Consider the following 22,006-nt stretch of genomic DNA (forward strand, 5'->3'; position numbering starts at 1 on the left):
TATAAACAAAAAGTTAAAAGATCATTTCCATCTGATGAAACCATGATGTACCACTACTCACAATGAGTCAGGGATGCTCACTTGATTGTTTATCCTGTGACACACTTGAATTTTTATTGTGTGTTTTGCAAATATATACATTTATTAATTTAATTTGACTTTTGTTGCACATCCATGCACATGCACACGCAGCATGCACCCACATCTCACTCATTTTGAGTCGTGTACATCAAGTTGTGTCTGTTGGTTTGTTGCTTATCACCAAAAATCCACTCCAACTGTGCTCGTTTCATCAAATTAGACCCAACAATAAATCATGTCGATCGCTGTGAATCATCATCCGGATCCATGCGGCTCCACATCAGGAGGAGGGCAGCTGACGTCCTGTCATGTGACGTGACAGACAGAGCAGCGATGGAGAAAAGCTAAGGAAGGTGAGCCGCTTTCTCGCGTATTTATCGGTGTTTCTCTGTTGTGTTATCGCAAATAAAAGCTCGGTAGGATGTATATACTTGCTAGCTGATGGACTGTCTGTGTATATTGAAGAACACGTGTGAAACAGCGTTGTTATGCGAGCACATCGCATGTGATGTTGTGGCTAACCTGCTAATAGCGAGCTAACGTTGGCTAGCTTAGCGACGTTAGCTCGCTAGCTAGCTGTCAGAAAGGCTCTTGATGCTGCTCGCTGTACGCAGGCAACAAAAATAAAAACAAACCCTAAACCACTCATTCTTCACCCACATTAAACCGTTTCAATTCATTTTAGTAATCGTGTCCGAGTGTCAAACTGACACAGTGTAAAATAACAATAGCAGGCTGTTTTCCCAGGTGTGCCATTAGCTAGCTTCTGCAGTATCACCTGACTCAACGTTGTAGATGAGAGGCTGAGGAAGATGTTTCAACAATCAACATTACATTTTTTGGTCATTTCTTTGTCTGCTTGCACGCGTAATAAAACGAAATGCTGTTTCCTCCCAGCTCATAGCAGACAACAATAGACAGACACCAATAAATATCTAAAGCATTCATGTCTAAAACACATGAAAACAGAACAATGATTGGATTTTATTCTTCTATTCATCTCCATTTTGCATCACTTCCCTTCTCCTTTTCTGTGATGGTGCCTGTTTTATTCCTTTAACTCACTTTAGACTCAGCTTCCTTGTGTCTGGCTCCACTGTTGAGTGTTCACTCTGTTATATAACCTTCCTGAGTGTCAAGCTTTTGCTCGTTTGTCAAAGCACTTTGTAAACTCTGTTTTTAATAATAATAATAATAATAATAATAATACACTTTATTCATATAGCACCTTTTGAAAACAGAGTTTACAAAGTGCTCTGTCGATCGAGCAAAAGCAGGAAACTCAGGAAGTAATAGTTCATATAGATGAGTAAACACTCAACAGTCGAGCCTCAGTCTGAGGTGAGTTAAAACAAGAAGGCTGAACAGAAGATGTAAAAAGACAAAATCATCGCGAGTAAAAGGAATAAAAGCAATAAAACAGAAAAAGAAAGAGAGAGGAAATAAATGAGAATAGATTAAGAATAAAATCAATAAGACGACATCACATCAAAGGAATTAAGAGCAGATAAAAAAGATTATGAGCAATAAAAATAATAAGGACAATAAAAAGACCAATAAAAGCAAGTATATCATTATATTATTTTTTATGTTAGCTAAGCTACATTCCTATACTGTGCCTACATGTAAAGATTATTAGTAAACGTAGCTAAAATGTGAGCTGACTGTTGGGTGTCTTGACAGGAAACTGCCCTGGCAGTGGACTCCTCTCTACCCAGAGTGCTTGTGGAATGGCAGCAGTTTGGCAGCAGGTTTTGGCAGTGGACGCAAGGTGAGACTCGACCATGCAGCAGCCTTTTAATAGTCTTAACTGATGAAGAAGCTATCGAGACGTGTAATTGCTTATGGATCAGTTGTGAGTTACTGTGTGTGCCCTGTCACTTCTTTCCCTCCTCAGGTACAATGCTTACCGCACGCCTACCTTCCCACAGTTCCGAACTCAGTACATCCGCCGACGCAGCCAGCTGCTCAGAGAGAACGCCAAGTGTGGCTTTGAGCCGGGGCTGCGCAGGCAGTACCTGAGGCTGCGCAGTCAGCTGCTGGCCCTGCGCTACGGGCCCCTGTCTGAGCAGAGCAGCTTCAGGGCCAGCAGTGTGCGCAGCTCCCGCACCACACTGGACCGCATGGAGGTCAGACCCAAAGAAACAGAAAGGGCAGGGAAAGTAGAAGAGAAGGAATAGGAGGGGAGGGGCGGGGACTAATTTGGAAAAAGGAGAAGTAAAAATATCTGAGAGTTGGAATTAAAACATACGGTAAAACGTACTAGAGCCATCTGGATGGCTGTATCATCAGCAGCATAGCCAAACAGCTCTGTGGTTGCCCATGCATATTAAGCTGAGCAGCTTGGTTGAAATGGCTGGCATTGCTCATGAATATATAATTTAAAAAATGCATGGTTATTTCAATAAGTTCTCCAGAATTATTGATAGCTACGTTATACTTGCTTGTGATCACACGTTCTGTCTTCACTTGCACTCACTCCTACGAGGTTCTCGGCTCCCCTCCCTCCCCTTCTTCTCTTTGGCAGGACTTCGAGGAGGACCCCCGCGCCCAAGGGGCACGTGGTCACCGCCGGTCTGTCAGCAGAGGCTCCTACCAGCTACAGGCCCAGATGAACAGAGCCGTCTATGATGAGAGGTACCCAGAAGAGCACCACACAGACATCCTCAACTTGCATCCAGCGACTTGTTTCGTTGCCTTGAGCGAATGGATTCTCTTTGATTTAGTTCCCCTTTGAGTTATCGCCTTTTGTTGGATTTACTGGCTTTAATTCTGTTTTTTTGCATTCAGTAATGATCAGATCTCTCATAGTGAGTTGTCAGCTGTACCCAAGGCTTGTGAGGTTTGTTGTATTGATTTTATGCTTACATGGTGGTTTTTATTTCTGGCCGCAGGCCTCCGGGCAGTCTGGTGCCCACCTCGGTGGCAGAGGCCAGTCGTGCCATGGCAGGAGACACAACTTTAAGTGAAAACTATGCTTTTGCTGGCATGCATCACATATTTGACCAACATGTAGACTCTGCTGGTAAGGGAATGGTTTTTAATTTATAATAATCCATTTCTATATACTATAAGCTTCCAACATTTATTTCACTCCATCCTCCCATCCTTGCTCTTTCAGTTCCCCGGTTGCAGTTTGCCAATGATGACAAGCACCTCCTTGCTTGCTGCTCACTGGATGGCTCCCTCTCCATCATGACATTGTCCCCGTCTCCTCCCAGTGTAAAGGTGACCCTGAAAGGTCACGGAGGTCCCGTCACAGACTTCGCTTGGTCTTTAAGCAATGACATCATTGTGTCGACATCACTAGACGGGACTCTGCGCATCTGGAACACGGAGGACGGTCGGTGCATACGAGAGGTCAGAGACCCAGAATCCAGCGAGCTGCTCTGCTGCACCTTCCAGCCCATGAATAACAATCTTACTGTGGTGAGTCCTATTTGTCCTATTTATCATTTTGTATTCATTAGTACTAATCGAGTAGTACCACAAAAAGGGGATTTTACTCAATTATGGGTAACAACATTAAAAAACATCTAAGACTAGAAAAAAAAATTGGGCAGATTCCCGTAATTAGCTGTTTTGTTCTTTAAGTTTTTTCATGAAATAGTTTCCCTTCTTATCCTTCGTATCTTTTGTGTCCTCAACATTAAAATGTACGAGTGAAAATACACAATTTTTGTGTTAAACTATTATTATAACGACTTATTTTCCTTCTCACCTGCAAATCTCTATTGTATATTCGCAAGAAAGAACCCAACAGAACATCAAATAACAATAATTGTGTTTGAATGGTTGAAATCAATAGTAGCTGTTACACTTTTATATTTGTGTCGTGGTAAATCAGTGAAAATGTCTTTATAAAAAGTAAGAATTTAACAGATTAAACATGAATTATCTGACTTTCAGAGGAGGGTACAAATGCATCAGAACACATCTTCTTACAAAAACGCAAATACCTGCTTATTGGCAGTTAAATCCACAAATCGACTCGATTCGATTTAAAGAAATCTATTTTATGCCCTAAAAGCTATCGTTTACATTTTTTATGAGGTGCACTTGAACCCACCATGACTGCGCACATATCCTCGATACTACATTTAATTTCGATTTTGATCGAAAACATCCAACATATTTCACATCTTATAAGTCATTAATTGATAATCAATTATTAAGACAGGTAACTATCAATGAAAGAAACTAATTAAAATGTGCATCCCTAGTTACCACACAGCTGTTTTACTGCAACACATTCACTGTTTTCTTTATAGTTGAAGTCACAATGCAATTTACTGACATATTGTGTTCAGAGTTTTGGAAACGTTGCTCTGCTCTGGTCCTGGTTTAACCTCAAATCACTAACGGTGCGTTTGCAGCTTGTATTTCCTCTTCCACATACATAAAATGGTGTATAATTAATTAACCACCATGCATCTTGTTTTAATCAAAACAAGTGTTTGCACAAAACAATAAAGCAGAGGCCAAACATCCTCGTAATAGCTTTTTATCTCATTCCCAATTACTTCATGCATATTTACACTGTGCAGAGATTGATTAACATTTTACAACTGAATGCCATCTTTTGTTACCAAAACAAAAGCAGTAAATGTCCTCGATAATTTTGTTTTTAACCCAGTTTTTCTACGGCAAACGCACTAATTGATGAGTGCAGAAGTAAAACAGAGTTGCGCACAGCAGTTTCCATTTATGGCTTATTAAATGGGAGATGGGGGAGATGTATATTTATTTTTAATGGAAAGTCAGTACAAACAAAAATGAATAAAATTAGAGGTGAGGAAGAAATGTGTATCTCTCGGGTTTGTACTGGTTTAACTGGTTTATCTACCAGAGCAGACCTGTGTTAGTCTCTTCTTCCTGAACACTAGATGACAGTAAATGCTTTCTGTTGGATTACACAGTTTCTAGTATCAGATCTCAAAGAAATATTTCCTATTTTACAGAGCTTAACCTCCATGTTTTTCACTACACTAAATGCACCAGCAATTGCTACAACCAGTCAGTATGTCCGTGCTCCTCTGTGGAAAAAATAAAGGTCCTCATTCCCAGTTTTGTGGTGCAGGTGGGAAACAGCAAGCACCACCTGCAGGTGGTGAACATCTCCACTGGGAAGAAGGTGAAGGGGGGCTCCAGCAAGCTGACCGGCCGCGTGCTGTCGCTCTCCTTTGATGCTCCGGGGAGGATCCTTTGGGCTGGTGATGACCGAGGGAGCATCTTCTCTTTCCTCTTTGACATGGCCACAGGTACACTCACAACATCTCCATTTTTTTTCAGTGCAACGTGTGACTGAATCACAAACGATTGTCAGTTTTTGTATCAGTTTGGTGTCTCTGGTTGAGAGGGTTGATGCCGGTCTCTGCTGTTTTCTGCCTGCCCAACCCCCCCAACAGGGAAGCTGACCAAAGCCAAGCGTCTGGTGGTGAGTGAAGGCAGCTCCATCTGCAGCATATCTGCTCGGTCCTGGATTAGCCGAGAGGCCAGAGACCCCTCCCTGCTGGTCAACGCCTGTGTCAATAAGCTGCTGCTGTACAGGTCAGTCTGTGAGGGCAAGTCACTGTTTATTAACAGACAGTTTTGTCTCTGATGTGCTGAGACATAATTCAAAACCATCTTCACCGGTGTAGCATGTATGTGAAGATGTGTTTACATGTTTTTGTGTTGGCAGGGTGGTGGACAATGATGGCACACTACAGCTGAAGAGAAGCTTCCCTATCCAGCATGGTTCCCAGCTCGTTCATAGCATCTTCTGCCCCCTCATGTCCTTCAGACAGGGGGCCTGTGTGGGTAAGAAGTCTCTCAGTGTTTCTGCTGTGACATTTGAGGAGAAAATTAGACCACAGTAATCAGATGTTGCAGTCAATGTGGAGCAAAGAAGTGCAGAAAAGCTTAGTGCTGCAGCATTTCAGCAATAAATACACAGACCTTGTTAGCTTGTATGTATTTTTGAGTGAATTTGATTGCATTCATCTACCAAAGGGTGGTAGCCTTTTCTAAAATCTGTAACTGAATATATAATCAGTTAAACAGCAGGTTGTTTACATGAGAGCAGTAATATGTGACACCACTTAACCTCAGAGCTTCACCTGACTCGACTCTCCTCACCTTCATTGTTTCCTAACAACTGTTTTTTTTATTCGAGGCTTGTCAGCGTTTAAATTATCAGGTTTGCGTCTCAAATTAACAGAAGTATCACACTTGTAGAAATACCCTTGACAATCTTCAGTTGAGGATGTGTTGTCATTTCATCGTTACAAAAGAAACTGATATTTTGCAACAAGGTTGGTTAAGGACATGAACTGACAAACTGAAGGAGAAGGTTTTGTGGCCTAACTGGCTTCCTATTTTTATGTTTAGAGTATTGAGCAGACTCCAAATGTTTTTCTTGTTTTTTTCCACTGCTGGGCTTTTAAACGCCGTATTGTGCACACAAGTGTTTTTTCATGGCCTGAATTTTAGTTTAAAACATAAAAAAATGAATTAACCTTATCAAGGTTTAGCGAAGTTCGCTTCTGCCCATGCTGTCTCATAATACCTCTTGTACTGCTAGAGGTGATAGTCTGATAGCCCCTGTAGTCTCAGCTGGAAGATCAACACTAAACAGAACAAAACAACCGTACGCTGTACAGGCTCGGTTTGTCTTTCAACAGTCACCACTGGTTTGGTTAAAATAAATCCTAAATTCAGAGTAAGATGTGAAAATGCTGCAGCTCTACGCACCATTTTCGCCCGCTGCTGATTCCTGACTCTCCCTCTCATTTATTCTGCTTTATGTCCTCCCGTCCCAGCCAGGGGTGTCTTCTGGTCCCAGAGTCATAATCCTAGTCAGAGCTGCTGCAAAGCACGTCGTTACTTTATTCCCTGCCTTAAAACTGGCATCTGTTGGTCGCATAGTCTGTGCCCGTTGACTGAGTCTGTTGCCTGTGATGATTCCCTCCGTCATCTGAGGTTGCAGTGCGAGCAGTCAGCTACTAGGGCCACTTAGCTCAGCGGCTAACTGAGCTACTTGCTAATGGCAGGTAGTCGCTACAGTAAAGAGTTAAGCTGCCCCATATAGTTTTAAAACTACCTTTGAATTCTGGCCATTTTTAAAAAATGACACCTTTTTATATTTATTTATGAGATAGTTAAGAGGAAGTGTAAACAAACTGAGATACTCATTTTTAATCCAAAACCTTTTTAATAAGCCATCCATCATTTATCTATCTAGTTTTCCTTGTTATTTCTCTTCCCCATTTATCTTCTTGATATTCTAATTTTTCCTCCCTGACACAGTGACTGGCAGCGAGGACGCCTGCGTCTACTTCTTCGACGTCGAACGCAACACCAAGGCGATCGTGAACAAGCTACAGGGTCACGGGGGACCGGTGCTCGATGTCAGCTTCAACTGTGACGAGAGTTTACTGGCGTCTGCCGATTCCACCGGCATGGTCATCATATGGAGGCGGGAGCAAAAGTGACTGATCCACCAATAAAAAAGAAATGCTTCCATCCGCTGCCGCTCCGTAACCGTCCAATAACCAGTCTGTAGATTTTCACTGGAATGTAACAGGCTGCATTAAACGTTTAATTTAAGGATACTCAAGTGCAATCAGATAGAACACCATGTCGTGTAGGTGGTAGGGATGTCTTAGAAAAATTCAAGGGGTGGGGGGATGGGTTGTGTGTATGTGTGCGTGCGTGTGTGTGTGTGTCCTACAGCTGCAGCTGAGAAATTGCTTTTCAACAAAGAAAGAAAGGAAGCACTACTCCCATGCATGTGTCATGGCTTACCTCTGACTTGTATGGATATGACTGAATTTATGTTAAGAGGATACAACGTAATCTTCCAGAAAAAAGAAGAAAAAAAAAACCAGATCCAACACTTTGCATCACACTGACAGTCCCTCTGGCATAGATCTAGTTCACTATTTATGTAACTGTTATTCAAGCAGTGTAATCAAGTGTAGTAAACCCGCCTTATTTGCTGTCGGTTCTGCAATTGCCTGTTTGCATTTGAGACTCATGTGCATGACATTGAACTCGGCATCAGTCGGTAGGCATATCAAATTGATTATCACAAAAAGACAGGTGTGTTTTTAAACAATGTGTTTGTACTTATGTGTGTGTGTGAGTGTGTATATATTCAGTTCATGCTGGTTGCAGATTCACATAATTTATTAAACGCTTGTAAGGAATAAACTGCTGTAACTGTCCGGGGTCTTTGTTTCTTTTTTCACAAATTGTATTTAGAATGGAGAACTGAAATAGAGCTTAATGTAGTGTGGTGGTAAAACCTACACTGTAGGAGTGTGTTAGTCATTGTGTGGGTCCTCTAAATCTACACAGGATTCCCCCTACATCAGTGACAGAAATATGTGTAAAAATGTACCGTTGCATTTGGAGCTGGCTTGTGTATCCATACTGTGTATAAGATAAGGTTTTGGTTTGGGATTTTGATTGTTGTTATATTGTCTAAGAGCTTATATGTTATGTATAAATAATATTTTACCTTTTTAGTGTTCTAGCTGAGATAAAACAGTCATTCGCCCTGGCTGTTTGGACACCAATCGTGATAATCACACTGAGAAATGATGTCGTAAGCCACGCTAGCATCGTGGCTTTATGGATTGCAACACTGGTCGGTTGGTCGGCCAGTCCACCATTACCCAATACTTTAGTTTATGAGCACCCACAGAATGAATCACATTCACATCAACCTCAGATGTACTTTGTGTGTATTACTGATTAGCCAACATTAGTATGCTTACATGCTAAACAAAGATTGTGAACATGTTAGCATGCTGACAGTGGCAAGTTTAACTGGGCAACATTGGTCTGTTAGTCTGTCGCTCAACCAAGACCGGGTACTTTGGTTTATGAATAACTGCTAACATTACGAACACGTTAGCATTTAGACTATTTTGATTGTTTTGTTACTTTCCAAGACATTATATGGTTTATTTTTTTTGTCTCAAAGACTTGAACGTTTCATAATATTTCATCTTTTCAAAGTTTTCATGCTAAACTAAGATTGTTAACATGGTAACGTTATTCCGGCCACGTAGCATTGTCACCATGAACATGTTAGCTTGCTTATTTTAGCATTTAGCTGTGTATCTTGTATTTTTATGGTCTTAAAAGGCTTTTATTGCCCTGGCTGTTATGTTATTAGCAACATTGGTCAGTTGGTCTTTCAGTCCACCATTAACCGATACTTTTTTTTTTTTTTTTGTCCACCTGCAAGATTAATGACATTCACATCAGCCTCAATTGTTCTTTGTGTGTAATGCTTATCAGCACATATAAGAACGCTAACAACCTAAATTAAGATTGTGAACATGGTAAAGATTATATCAACATGTTAACAATGTTACCATGAACATTACATTAACATTTAGCGGGTATTTTCATCGCTTTAATAATGTCAAAGAGCTTATATATATTTAATGGTCTTAAAGGCTTGAACATTCAACAATATTTGACCTTTTAAAACTAATGACATTTACTTCAGGTGTACCAATATTAGCATGCTAACATGCAAAACTAGGATTGTAAACGTTATACCATTATGTTATTGTGAACACGTTTCTTGCTGACATTAGCATTTAGTCCAAAGTCTTTTGTAGCGATGTCTTCACTTTAAGTATCTCACAATCAAACCCCAGAATGTCCTCACATCATCAATAATTCAGTATTCAGTTAGGCCTAATTAGATCTCTTTATGTTGTCGATATCACCAAGGTACAGTTAGTTGCTGGTACCGTTAATATCCACAAACTATCAGGTTCAATCAGAGGTTCCCAACCTTTTGTTGGATTGTGATCCCATAAAACTAAGGAATAGACCTATGGACTTGCCGACATGGTTTTGTGTAGCTGTGTTGTCTGGTGACCCCTCAAACAGCCTATTTATTGATACTCTTCGACGGGTCCTGACTCCCAGTTTGAAACCAATTAGGTAGATCGCAACCACACAAATCTTTTTATGTTCGAGGCCTATAACATTAGCGTTGCATTGTCAAACTAATCTATCACGGCAATGCGTCGTGTTACTCTCACTTTGCTATCTCCACACATTTGCACTGTCACAGTGTCAGAGAAAGACATTCATAAATAACTAAAAACTGCAGAAACGGGTTGAAAAAAGACACTGTGACGCACAGTGTGCACAGGAATCTATGCTTTAACGTTTTCAAGCACATTATGTATGATTTATGCACAAATGCAGCGCCCTCAGACTTGATTGTTTTCCCCTCAAGGTTGGTAAGGGTATTGTGACGTACAAATGTGGCTGTGTGGGAGTGAAAGCACAGTGAATGGTTTCTGTCTAGGAAGGTCAGGACGAGGCTTTGTTCGAAACAGCCAGGGTAGCGCAGATATAAAATACAGGAAACGTTATCCACTAAACTTCCCCTGTGTGAACCTGAGTGCTCGGATAGGACAATGCAACAAGGCCTCGGCAAAACTGTGCCTCTTCAGAACATACAGTGGGCGAGGATAAGTTTTCATAAATGAGTAAGACAGCCTTTGTTGCGGTGTATCTTGGAGCGAAGTGGGAAGAAGACTAAAAATAAGCACTTTAGAGGAATCTTCAACATCAGTCCTGGTGAGACAGAGAGGCACAGTCGGATACAACCTGTTAAACCTGGACTATTTGGAGGATGTTCAGACAGCTGCTGCTGCTGCTGCTGCTGCTTCACTATGGAAACATCTTTCTCCATCAGCCACAGTCTGAGCGCAGAAATAAAGACAATGAAAATTATCTCTCATTCAAATTCAAAATGTAGGGGAATTGTTCGTCGAGAGAATACACGATCGTGTGATGGCTGCATTTCAATCGGGTGCTAATTGAGATTGAAAACTATTATTTTCTTCTCGTCCTTTCCATTTTTATTTTATAAGAAGCAGAATCATGTAGCATGGCTGTTTCAGATTCAGGACATGTTGCACAAGTATTTTATTTATGTGATTGATGTTCCTGAAGATGAAGATGAGTTAACAACATTTAAAATCTTTCTGTTATCAGTGTTCAGTGTTTTTTTCTATATCAGTGTTTTTTACTTATATGGTAAATATGGTACCACAAGCAAACTGTATGTGAGTTTTAAAGGACAAAGTGTTTTTCTTGCCTATTGAGCGATTGAAGGCCACCTTAAAATTATGTTACAGTCACTATTCCTGGATGTTATGTCGTCTCAGATGTTGTTTTCTTTAAAATTTCATATAATATGGTAAATAACATTATCAAACACTAGTTTTAAGTCTAAATATTAGTGAGCATCGTCTTTGGAAGCTGACAACTGTGCCCGTTCTTCCTTCTGTGTCTGCCCAAGCCCTCTTATTCTTTCCTCTGTTTGTGTAACACATTTCAAGGACCTTGCAATATATGTGTGTTTATGCTTCTTTGTTAAAAGCAAGGCTAGGTGACTATTGAAGGTTAGATAACACATTATTCCTCTTACAAATGAAAAGTTGAACTCATGAGAAATAAAAATGCAGCCTTGCTAGATTCAGTTCAGGTGAAGGTGTTGCTGCCACGTCCTCACTTGGTTCGTCAGGCCTTTGACCAGTAGCATTAATTAATGTTAGAGAACTTAGATAACCTTATATGACACTGCTTAGTAATTTTTTCTTACTTTGTGACACTGTATTATTAATGCTACTGTTCGCATTAACCATTATCTAACCATTTTCATTCATCAGCCCGGTCACCAGGATAAAATGTTGGCAGTTAACCACTAATATGTTCGAATATGTGTGTTATAGGCTATGTAGCATGCTGACATTTCTACAAAATGTGTCACATCAGGTGCACATTACATGTTTATGACCTGGTCTTCATAGTCCATGAGACATCTCCATGTTTTTGGTGACCAAAACAGGAATTTCAAGCCAAAACATGATCTCTTCCTGATCTTGACCACGTGGTTTTTATGCCTTAACACAACCACAGTGTTGTTACAAAAAACACTGAAATTGATCCTAAAGAAATGTAAAGTTTCAACATAAACGTTGTTTGCAGAAAAACATGCACTGCCAACAACTATCCTGGCGGTCTAAGTCTGTTCATAGCCATAGTTATTCTGTTCTCACATTTATTCAGTTCGAGCCTTGTAAGAAAATGCCAAATTAGAAATTCCTGTCTGCACACATTTTTAAAGGTTAGCGCTTGAGTAAAAAGAAGAAATCAAAAAAATCTTTTGACTCTGCAGCCATTGTTGGTCAGAGCTCAGTGGGGAGCAAAGTGTCAAGATCATTTCTTCATTTCATGCAGTGAAGTGTACAAAACCAATCATAAATGAGCCCTGAAACAGCATGTAAAGTGGCCTATTTCCCGTCATGTGCTCCCCCACATGGGATCCGGTCGTGTCAACATATAAGGCGGTCATGACTCAGAGTGCATCAAAAGTAGAGTCTTTATTGTTGAGTGGACAAAAGAACCATCTCAGTTAAACTGTACAGTTAGAGAATATAATCTCGCGAAGGAATGCCAGACGTAAAAATTATGGACCTCAGTTCACGTTTCACTTTGTCTTTCAACATCTGTACAAGTTGTAATCCACAGTCTTGAATCTATGAAATGCAGTGGGATGCATGCTAATACAGTATGCTGTGCAAGTGTCCACGTTAAGAAAAAATTGACTGCACAAATATACCTATGCCGCACATACTGTAGGTCTGACATTTTGTATTACATGAATCTTAATTTGGAGAGACAACTTAATGTAGTCTAAGCCGGCTGCCGTCCTCCAAACATCTCTGGAGCCTGAACACGTTTTAGGTTTTTGAGCTTACTTGTGATCCAGGACACTCAGATGGTGACATTAATGTTGAGGGGTGGGGGGGGGGGGGTTTAAGATAAGAGGGGCCTTGTAACATTCAAGCTTTCCTTCGCATTAAGTGCCACTTCATTTCTTCTTTGTCTTGTGTAATTCTGGTGAGAGCATAACAGTACTTTTTAAAAACATTCCCAAGATCATCATTCGGCAAATAAATATTCATTTGCTAATGATTTTTTTTTTTTTTTTTTTTTTTTTAAACGACGCAATTTACATCATCATTCAAGTCATTAAAATCCTATGGCCGCGTATGCAATGTACAAGTGTTGTTTTCTAATTGTTCGGTTCCCCTTTTTCATTATCCATCTATAGTTCACATTTGCTTGTACATCACCATTAAAAAAAACCAGACTACATTTTCAGTTTACGGAAATCCATTTAAAGGATAAATTTCCCACATGATGATTGTTTCAATTTTGCATGATTTTTGAGACACCAAGATGAGGCTGCTTTCATACCGACTCAATATTACTGGAACCTATTCTATCATCATTTTTTTCTCTCATCGTCCTCCCTCCTCTCCTCTCCTCTCCTCTCCTTTCCTCTCGTTCTACCTCTTCCTCTCCTTCCTCTCACGCACACATACACACAATTGCTATATAAAAACACACAAGCAGGAATGTACATTCCCGTACAGTCTATACAATATGAAATCAAGTCATATTTCAAAATAGTGTCATCTGCTTAACATGTATAGTTTACAAATAAAAGGAAAAAACAGGCAATTTTTTTTTTTATGATACAAAGAAACCTGACACGCCCTAAATCAAGTCCAAAAAAATCAAGCATGTTAGGGGCTTCTTGGGTTCACAACAGCTATTTAAATGTATCCAAGGTTATCGGGTCCATTCGATATTCTGCAGTCTCCTTTGAATTACATGAAAAGGCGTCCAGGGGTGGTCTATAAATCCATTCAGACCCTTTGAGTTCCTTGATGTGTTTCAGAGTTAGTAACGCTCTGATCAACACTTTTCTATTCACAGTCCACAGCACATTTCTTCAAGGATTTAAACCCTCTGTGTGTCTGTTTTGTGCCTCATGTGACACAGAAACTAATTCTCAGTTGAAAGCTCTGGGGCGTGTCCCACTGAAATAAGGCAACATTATTTTTAAAATGGCATCTGTCACACTTAGTCGGAGTGGTGATTGTTTGTGATCTTTCCTACTTAATAATCATACAGTACATCATCAGAAATACAAACCATTTAAGCGTTAGCCGAGGCTTTTCCATCGCCCGGTTCAAACCTGTGCACCTGACACATTTACTCAAATATCAACATTCTTAATGAAATGGCACTGTGCCTGCATTTGTTGGCAAAAATTGGATTTTGTTGTGCAAAAACAACAAAACAGACACTTAATCAAGGTGCATTACATCACGTCAAGTCTCCAGATTTCCTCCTTTAACACCTGAAACATTCGCTTCAATAAGGTCATATCTTATCACATAATGCAGTAGGCCTCATCCTGGGGCAGGTGTTGTTTAGTCCTCCAGTAGGTTGGCAGGTGAGCTCGCAGCACTTTCCTCAGGTCCTCGTTGAGCAGGAGACAGAAGATGGGGTTGACTCCGGCTTGGGCGAAGCTCATCCACACCGTGATGGAAAGGTACCTGTGAGGGATGGTGCAGGACTTGACGAACACCCTCCAGAAGCACGCCACGATGTAGGGAGCCCAGAGCACCAGGAAGAGCAGGGTGATGGTGTAGAACATCCTGCCAAGCCTCCTCTCTGACCTCACCTCTTCCATCCCGAGCAGCCGCCGGTGTTGATTGTGTAAATTTTGCCTGATGCCCAACAGAGTGGGTGGCATGGGACCACGACCGAACCCTGCAATCCAGTTAGCTGCGGCTTGACCCGTGGCCCCAGGACCGTGGAAGGTCCAGTTCTGGCTGATAGCTGGCACTAGTTGGACCGGTTTCATCTTGCGGTGCCGGTACTCAAAGAGCAGCAGCTTGGCGTAGAAACCGTGGGTGGCCAGGACCACCACAGCCAGCATGAGCATGAAGCCCAGGGTGTCGTTGGTCTTCAGGTACCGGTGTTCAAAAATGCACTGATCCTCATCACGGATGAACTTGTATGTCCCCACGTCAAACACGGGCGGGAACGCCATTGCAACGGCCAGAGTCCACACCATGCAAATGATGGCGGCGCAGGTCCAGATGGTCATGCGCTTGGCGTAGAATCGGTGGTGGGCGATGGCAAGGTAGCGGGTGACGGCGACACAAAACAGCATGAAGGCAGCGTGAAAACAAAACAGCACGGCCATAAAAGCCACAACTTTACAACTCAAGGCACTGTAAGTCCAGGCCGAGCTGTTGTGGACGGAAACCAGCACAAAGGGGAAGCACGCGGCGGAGCGCACTGCATCGGCCAGGCACAGGTCCAGGAGAAAGAAGTAGGGAGCCTTGTGGAGTGTCCTGTCTCGTAGGACCAGCATGGAGACCAAGAGGTTGCCTACGAGGCTGACACAGATGATCAAACCCAAGAAGACCAGCTTAAAGTAGGCAGACACATCTGTGGCAGAGATCCCTCCTCTGTTGCTGCTGCTGTCACTGCTGCTGCTGCTGCTGCCTCTTGCCACACTCGAGGCCAGCACAGCCAGCAAACTGCCGGGGCCATCGATGGCAAAGCTCTGGTTAGCCATTCTATCACCTTCTGCCTGGTTCGGGCCCTCTAAAAAACACAACTGATCCTCCTACTGCCGTCGTCTCCCACGGCTCTCTCTCGTCTTTACAAGGAGAGGCCGTAAGGATCTTTTCTACACGACAGACTCATCTTTCCTCTTTGTCCACAACCTCACCACCTGTGAACAGAGACACACATTTTGAGGAATGGAAAAACAAGATGTCTGACATGCTTGTTAGCTTCTAGAAGAGTCCAGCAAACGGAGGAAGAAGAAAAAAAAAAAACAACTTACATTTAACAGCATTGATATATAAGTGCTGTGTCGGGCCACACAGTGGAAATATCTGCCTTCCTGTTTCTCTATGGCTCGGATCAGATCAGCAGCTCTACAGCATGCCAGCTCCTTGGCTCTCTCAGTAATTACCTTGCCCGTTGCTAAGATACAACAGCTCACATACTTTGTGCAAGTGTGGGTGTTTGAGTGAATGCATGGGGGTGTACAGGGGGGATGGAGCAGACACAGTACAACCAACACTGGGCATGTCCAACTAACAGAGATGTTGTAAATGAGCAAAAGAACATTTTCATGCTTCTTTTTTTTTTTTCTTTTTCTTTTTCGTACGTATGTGCGTGACAGTCAGTTGAAGAGCAGAGGGTGTAATGTGTACCATTCACAGCTCATAACAAATGTGAGAATATAATGGAGCAGAGCAGGCAGCCATTTGGTTTTTTTTTTTGTTACCGTAGGGCCTGTGTGTGAATTTTTTTTTTCTCAATAGGAGGAGGAAGTTATCACTGTGATCATCATAGTCAGGGCCTCCATCTTTTTTTTTTTTTTAAAATGAGCCTAGACATGATTGCAAAACATGACAAATGCAATGATAAGCAACACATTTGAGATGCAGCTTCCTCTAGAAAAAAAACCAACATCATTTACAGGCGCGAGGTGGTGTGAAAACAAAGCTGTGCTTGTCAGGGTGGGCCTCGTCTATGTAGGCCATGAACACACAATATGATCTGCTGTAACTGTAGGCTTGTTTTCCTCACATATGTAACAACCCTCTGCCACCTTGACAAATATCAGTCCACCTCTTTTTAGATGGCTGCCATGTCAGCTAGGCCTGAAACACAAGCTGGAGTGAGGGGAAAAACAAAGAAATACAAAAAAAAAACACAGATGAACAGGTGTCAAAATCACCTCTGTTGTGTGTGTGTGTGTGTGTGTGCGTGTTTATGTGTGTGTGAGGTAGAGAGAGAGAGAGATGATAACCTACCTTTCATCCCCTCATCTTTTTTTTTTTTTTTTTTTTTTTTTAGGGAGAGATGTGCTCTTCTCTCAAGGCGGAAAAAAAAAGCCAAGAAAATGATCCCAGTCGCTTTGTTTCACTGTTTGTTAAACGCAGACACAAACACATAATAAAGCCTCATGCTCTTGCTGTGCTCTCGAGCTCAAACAACACCTGTTATGCATTTAAAAAAAAAGAAGAAAAAATCCATCCGGGAGGAAATCGACATATAATAAACATAAGAGAGAGAGAGAGAGGCAGAGAGAGAGGGGGCTATGTGATAATCAACAGCTGATCATCAAGGATGAGGAGGACTCTGCCAGGAGATATTAAAAGGCAACAAAAAATAAAAATAAAAACATCCACTGCCACCCTTTCCTACAGCTTCATGGAGGAAGAGGGGATGTGTTCATCTGCCGTGTGTCTGAAATATCATCCGAGAAAAACAGATTTTACGTTGCATCACGTCGAGGATCGGATCTCCTAGAAGCCTAGAAAACACACGCCATGAAAAACATACATCTTGTTTCTGCTCCCGCTGCTCGTATATCCAAATGATGTCAGATTTTCAATGCTTATAATAAAACCCACCCACAGACGGCAGAGAGGAGATGAAGAAGAAGAAGAAGAAGAAGGAGAAGGAGAAGAAGAAAAGAGAGCTCGCGCATCCCCTAAATGAATCGCCTTGGCGTGTATATTGGCTCATGGCACCAGAACAATTAGTCCACACAGACAACAGCCTCGACACGTCTCTTATTCCCATCTTTCAGTCACGAGAAGAAGAAGAAGGAGGGAAAAAAAGGCGATGTATTTACCCCCGAACTGTTCATATGCAGTCTTTGTTATTTTGTTGCTGTCCGGGCGAAGGTTGGACTACATCTCAGCAGTCCACAATACATGAAAAAATAAATAATAAAAAAAAGCCTCCATGACAGAACAAATGCATTTCTGACAAATCCAGCGATGTCACGAGGGGATTCACATCGCCGACGCTGTCGAGCTCACGATGCAACTGTGAGAATGGGCATAATAATAAATGGTGATGATGATGATGATGATGATGCGTATAATTATAATAATAATAGTGAAAAAAGGGAAAAAACACAAAACAACGCGACTGGATTAGGCGAATTATTCCTGAATAATCCCAATTATGGCTGCTTGCAAGGAGGCAGCTCGCACATTCGCGGAAACCGTCGGTTTTATTCGGAGAGAGGGAGGGAGGGAGGGGGAGAGAGAGAGAGAGAGGGAGAGAGGGAGAGAGAGGGAGAGAGAGGGAGGGAGGGAGGGGGAGAGAGAGAGAGAGAGGGAGGGAGAGAGAGAGGGAGGGAGGGCGGGGGAGAGAGAGAGGGAGGGAGGGGGAGAGAGAGAGAGAGAGAGAGAGGGAGGGAGAGAGGGATGGATGGAGAGAGGGAGGGGGAGAGAGAGAGGGAGTGAGGAAGGGGGAGAGAGGGAGAGAGAGAGAGAGAGGGAGGGAGGAAGGGGGAGAGAGGGAGGGAGAGAGAGAGGGAGGGAGAGAGAGAGAGAGAGAGAGAGGGAGGGAGAGAGGGATGGATGGAGAGAGGGAGGGGGAGAGAGAGAGGGAGTGAGGAAGGGGGAGAGAGGGAGAGAGAGAGAGAGAGGGAGGGAGGAAGGGGGAGAGAGGGAGGGAGAGAGAGAGAGATAGGGAGGTAGGGAGAGAGAGAGACCTGTGCAGTGCTTTGTGAGCCATAATAACTTCAAAGTGATGTTTTATTCTAACCTCTCTCTCCCCCCCCCCCCTCTCTCTCTCTCTCCCTCTCTCTCCCGCTCTCTCTCTCTCTCTCTCTCTCTCCCTCTCTCTCCCGCTCTCTCTCTCCCTCTCTCTCTCTCTCTCTCTCCCCCTCTCTCTCTCTCTCTCTCTCTGGCTTCATGTATGAGGCCTCTGTTTTTCTTCCAGCTGTCAACAAACTGTGTGTTCATCGGTCTCCTGACTGACTGGACCCCACCATGACACAGACGAGGCAGCAGCAAGGGATTCTGGGTCCTCTGGTGGATTATCGGGCCTCAAATTTCCCAGACAGGATACAGTGTATAGGTGATGTGTCGTAGGCAGCCGAACACGTTTCAGTTAACTTGAAGATGTTTCCCCCCTCGCATCCGAGAGGCTTCTTCAGCTCTGACTGAACTGGAGGGGAGTTGCAGGCCTTTTAAACCCCGTGTGGGAGTGTCCTTACAGAGTCGTTAAGGACTGAGCTCTGACTCTCATACAGTGTTTTTATTTTCCAGTTTCTATGCTTTTATATTTTCACGTTTGAAATTTATAACATGCAACATCCCATCGAGCAAAGACACAAACGTCTTGTGGTTCAAAATTAAAGTTTTAACGACAGCCAAATTTTACTTCGTCAGACCCCGAGCCTCATCCTCAGTGGGCTGCATCAGGCGTGTGCTTTACCAGGAGAGCTATTCATGAGCTTTATTACACACCATGTTTTGGTGAGTCAACCTTCTTCAGGTAGGCTGGTGGTCCATTGTTGGATGACTAAAACATGGTCTGTAATAAAGCTGATGAATAACTCTCCTGTAAAGTGCACGCCTCACTCAGACTACTGAGGTTGCAGCTCGGGGTTCATATCCATCATAGTTTTTTATGCCTAAACAAACTAATTAAACAAACTTTCTTTGTTTTCATGACTGAATAAACATACTTTATTTTCCACTGAGAACAGTTTGATTATTCAGTTATGGAAAAGATAAATATTTCTGAGTTTGTATTATTACCTCGTTAATATTGTAAATATAAAAATTTGAAATTTGAATTTCTTCTCCAAAACTACATACTGCCCCTTTAAAGGTGCAATATGTAAAGAAATAACCAGCTGTCTAATTCATACTTGCATATCACCGGAGAAACCGCTAATGCAAGCACTGTTAGCTTGGTTAGCCGTGCATTTAGCGGTCCAGACTGAGAGCTCAGAAGATGAGTGGAGTGTTAGTGTTTACACTAAGCCCCCTGGTACGGAAGCCCTAAAGGGCCACGCATTCATACATTTTATTTCCTCCGTTTTCCCGTGATAACGAGTTAATTTCATTTGTTTTATTGTTACACTATCGTTTTGTTTTCTCAAGATCTCAAGAAAATTATCCCGTTATCTCTGGAAAACATCAGTTGTTATTTTGAGATAATAACTCGAGATCTCGATTAAACAAATGAAATTAACTCGTTATCACGGGAAAACAGAGAAAATAAAATGTATGAATGCATGGCCCTTTAGGGCTTCCGTACCCAGGAACATTGGCAGTTCCTGAAGTCTATTTTACATAGTGGCCAAACTGTGTCATTACAGCGTCACGCAATGCCCAACAGCCCAGAAATACTTTTCCCATATGCTTACATTGTAAAAGAAGTGGCTATAAAATGGTGGATACTACGGAAGCCCCAAAGAGCCATGCATTCATATATTTTATTTCCTCCGTTTTCCCGCGATAACGAGTTAATTTCATTTGTTTTATCGAGATCTCGAGTTATTATCTCGAAATAACAACTGCTGTTTTCCAGAGATAACGGGATAATTAATTTGAGATCTTTTCAATCAAGGCCTGACACAGGCTGAAATAGCATTATGCCTTGCTATTACAGATAATATACACATTAGTGTGCGTAATCTAAAAAGACGGTAAGCAAGGCTTCAGCTATATCGGCGGCGCAATCTAAGTGAGCCTGATTTCGTCGTTAACTAAATAGCTGACCAGTTACGAGGTCCCGGGCGTCTCCATAATCTCAGGCCACAGTCATTATCTCGAGATCTCGAATTAAATCATATCGTAATCTCAGGAAAAAGGCAGTTGTTATTTCGAGATAATAACTCGAGATCTCGAGAAAACAAACGAAATGAACTTGTTATCGCGGGAAAACGGAGGAAATAAAATATATGAATGCATGGCCCTTTAGGGCTTCCGTAGGATACATTTTTCAAGCATCACAACCATAGAATTGTAGTTGATGGTAAGCACAAAGGACCTTTATCTACACAATTCAAAAGATAAATTCATAAATATTTTCTCAAATAGTCCATTTTTACATCATCGTGTCTTGTATGACTTCATGGATTCTGTTGATGCAGAAGTCATGTTTGTAAGTTCTGGTAAGCAGTTTAATTCTGAATTATTTTTATGATTTTAATTAGAAAAGGACTCACAGCTAGTAGAGCCCAAACATCTTTCCAATTCAATAACCTCATTTCAGAATCATTTAATATAAAAACATATTTCATTCAACGATTCATTAAAATTTCATTTAACAATAACATGGTGTGTGTAGGCTACCCCGGAGAAATGTGGACCGGGATATGGAGTCACATCTACGTTCTATGTTCTCTTCAGGATGAATTGCAGAAAACCTAATTAATTATTTCGCTATATAACAAGCATTTGGGGGTAGGCTCCCAATTCTCTTCAGGATTACTAGTGTTTCTTTTTTTCTTATTTCCAGGAGATTCCTTTATTACAAAACTCATAATCTTCCTGGCTAACACCATGTAAAACACCCAGTGGCCTGATACAAGCTAAATTGGCAAGGAGCAGGGAGGTTCCCAGACACCATGTTGTTTACCAGAAACATAAGAGGTAATAATCAACCACATTACCTTCAGGAGCACAGTCCAAAAACAAGAGAAACAGCAATATAACTATACGAAAGTAAATTTCGGTAGTATAAAATTGTTTTTTTCTTTTTTTCCCCCTGTCGAGTAGCATGAAGGGACCAGACCCAGTTTCATTTTACAACCCTTGAGTTGCCAAATGACAATAACCAGACATTTAGCTTTGCAGTTTTAAGATGGCAGCAGAAGACAGAACATTTTCTTTTGATTTTAAGAGAAAATGTTCAAACGTTGTCCTCGCTTAACTTCAGAATATGCAGAATTTTGACGAACGGACTAAACAGATATCTAACTTGTTCCACATTCGGACTGAAACAAATGTACTAACTAGTCAAATTTTTGCTAAATGATGGCTGTGAGCGACCAACTAAAGCTAATAGATATCATGGGTGGTAATTCAAAAACATGTTGAAGGAGAGAGTATCAAAAAAACAAGATTTGTCTTGTGTTGGGGTTTTTTTTTCAAAGATGTTATTGAAGTGAAAGCTGGCACTCCTCACTGTTTCAATTCCATTCAAACGAGCTATAAGTGATATCACACTGGGGAAGAAAGAATAG

General features: G+C 41.7%; 2 protein-coding genes across 3 annotated transcripts; one reads left to right on the forward strand and one right to left on the reverse strand.

The window, feature by feature from the left end:
- The first annotated feature begins 335 nt into the window (after positions 1 to 335).
- wdr13 (WD repeat domain 13) lies at positions 336 to 8,291 on the forward strand. Its single transcript, XM_084366252.1, has 10 exons — positions 336 to 434; positions 1,765 to 1,852; positions 1,979 to 2,210; positions 2,609 to 2,718; positions 2,976 to 3,106; positions 3,203 to 3,510; positions 5,162 to 5,342; positions 5,490 to 5,631; positions 5,765 to 5,883; positions 7,372 to 8,291. Exons 2-10 carry the CDS (start codon positions 1,812 to 1,814, stop codon positions 7,554 to 7,556), a joined length of 1,449 nt encoding a protein of 482 aa, XP_084222378.1. The 5' UTR covers positions 336 to 434; positions 1,765 to 1,811; the 3' UTR covers positions 7,557 to 8,291.
- Positions 8,292 to 12,475: 4,184 nt separating this feature from the next.
- Positions 12,476 to 18,009, reverse strand: LOC311265744 (putative G-protein coupled receptor 173). Of its 2 annotated transcripts, none has more exons than XM_084367717.1 (2): positions 16,815 to 18,009; positions 12,476 to 15,718 (listed from the first exon to the last, which is right to left on the reverse strand). In XM_084367717.1, the coding sequence occupies exon 2, from the start codon at positions 15,557 to 15,559 to the stop codon at positions 14,360 to 14,362; it is 1,200 nt and encodes a 399-aa protein (XP_084223843.1). In that variant the 5' UTR covers positions 15,560 to 15,718; positions 16,815 to 18,009; the 3' UTR covers positions 12,476 to 14,359. The 2 variants fall into 2 exon arrangements, with proteins under 2 accessions (XP_084223843.1, XP_084223844.1); XM_084367718.1 differs by lacking the exon at positions 16,815 to 18,009 and adding an exon at positions 15,833 to 16,292.
- Positions 18,010 to 22,006: the final 3,997 nt, after the last annotated feature.

The sequence above is a fragment of the Pagrus pagrus genome, assembly GCF_965226575.1.
Source record: "Pagrus pagrus genome assembly, chromosome: 11".
In the NCBI taxonomy this organism is placed as follows: Eukaryota; Metazoa; Chordata; class Actinopteri; order Spariformes; family Sparidae; genus Pagrus; species Pagrus pagrus.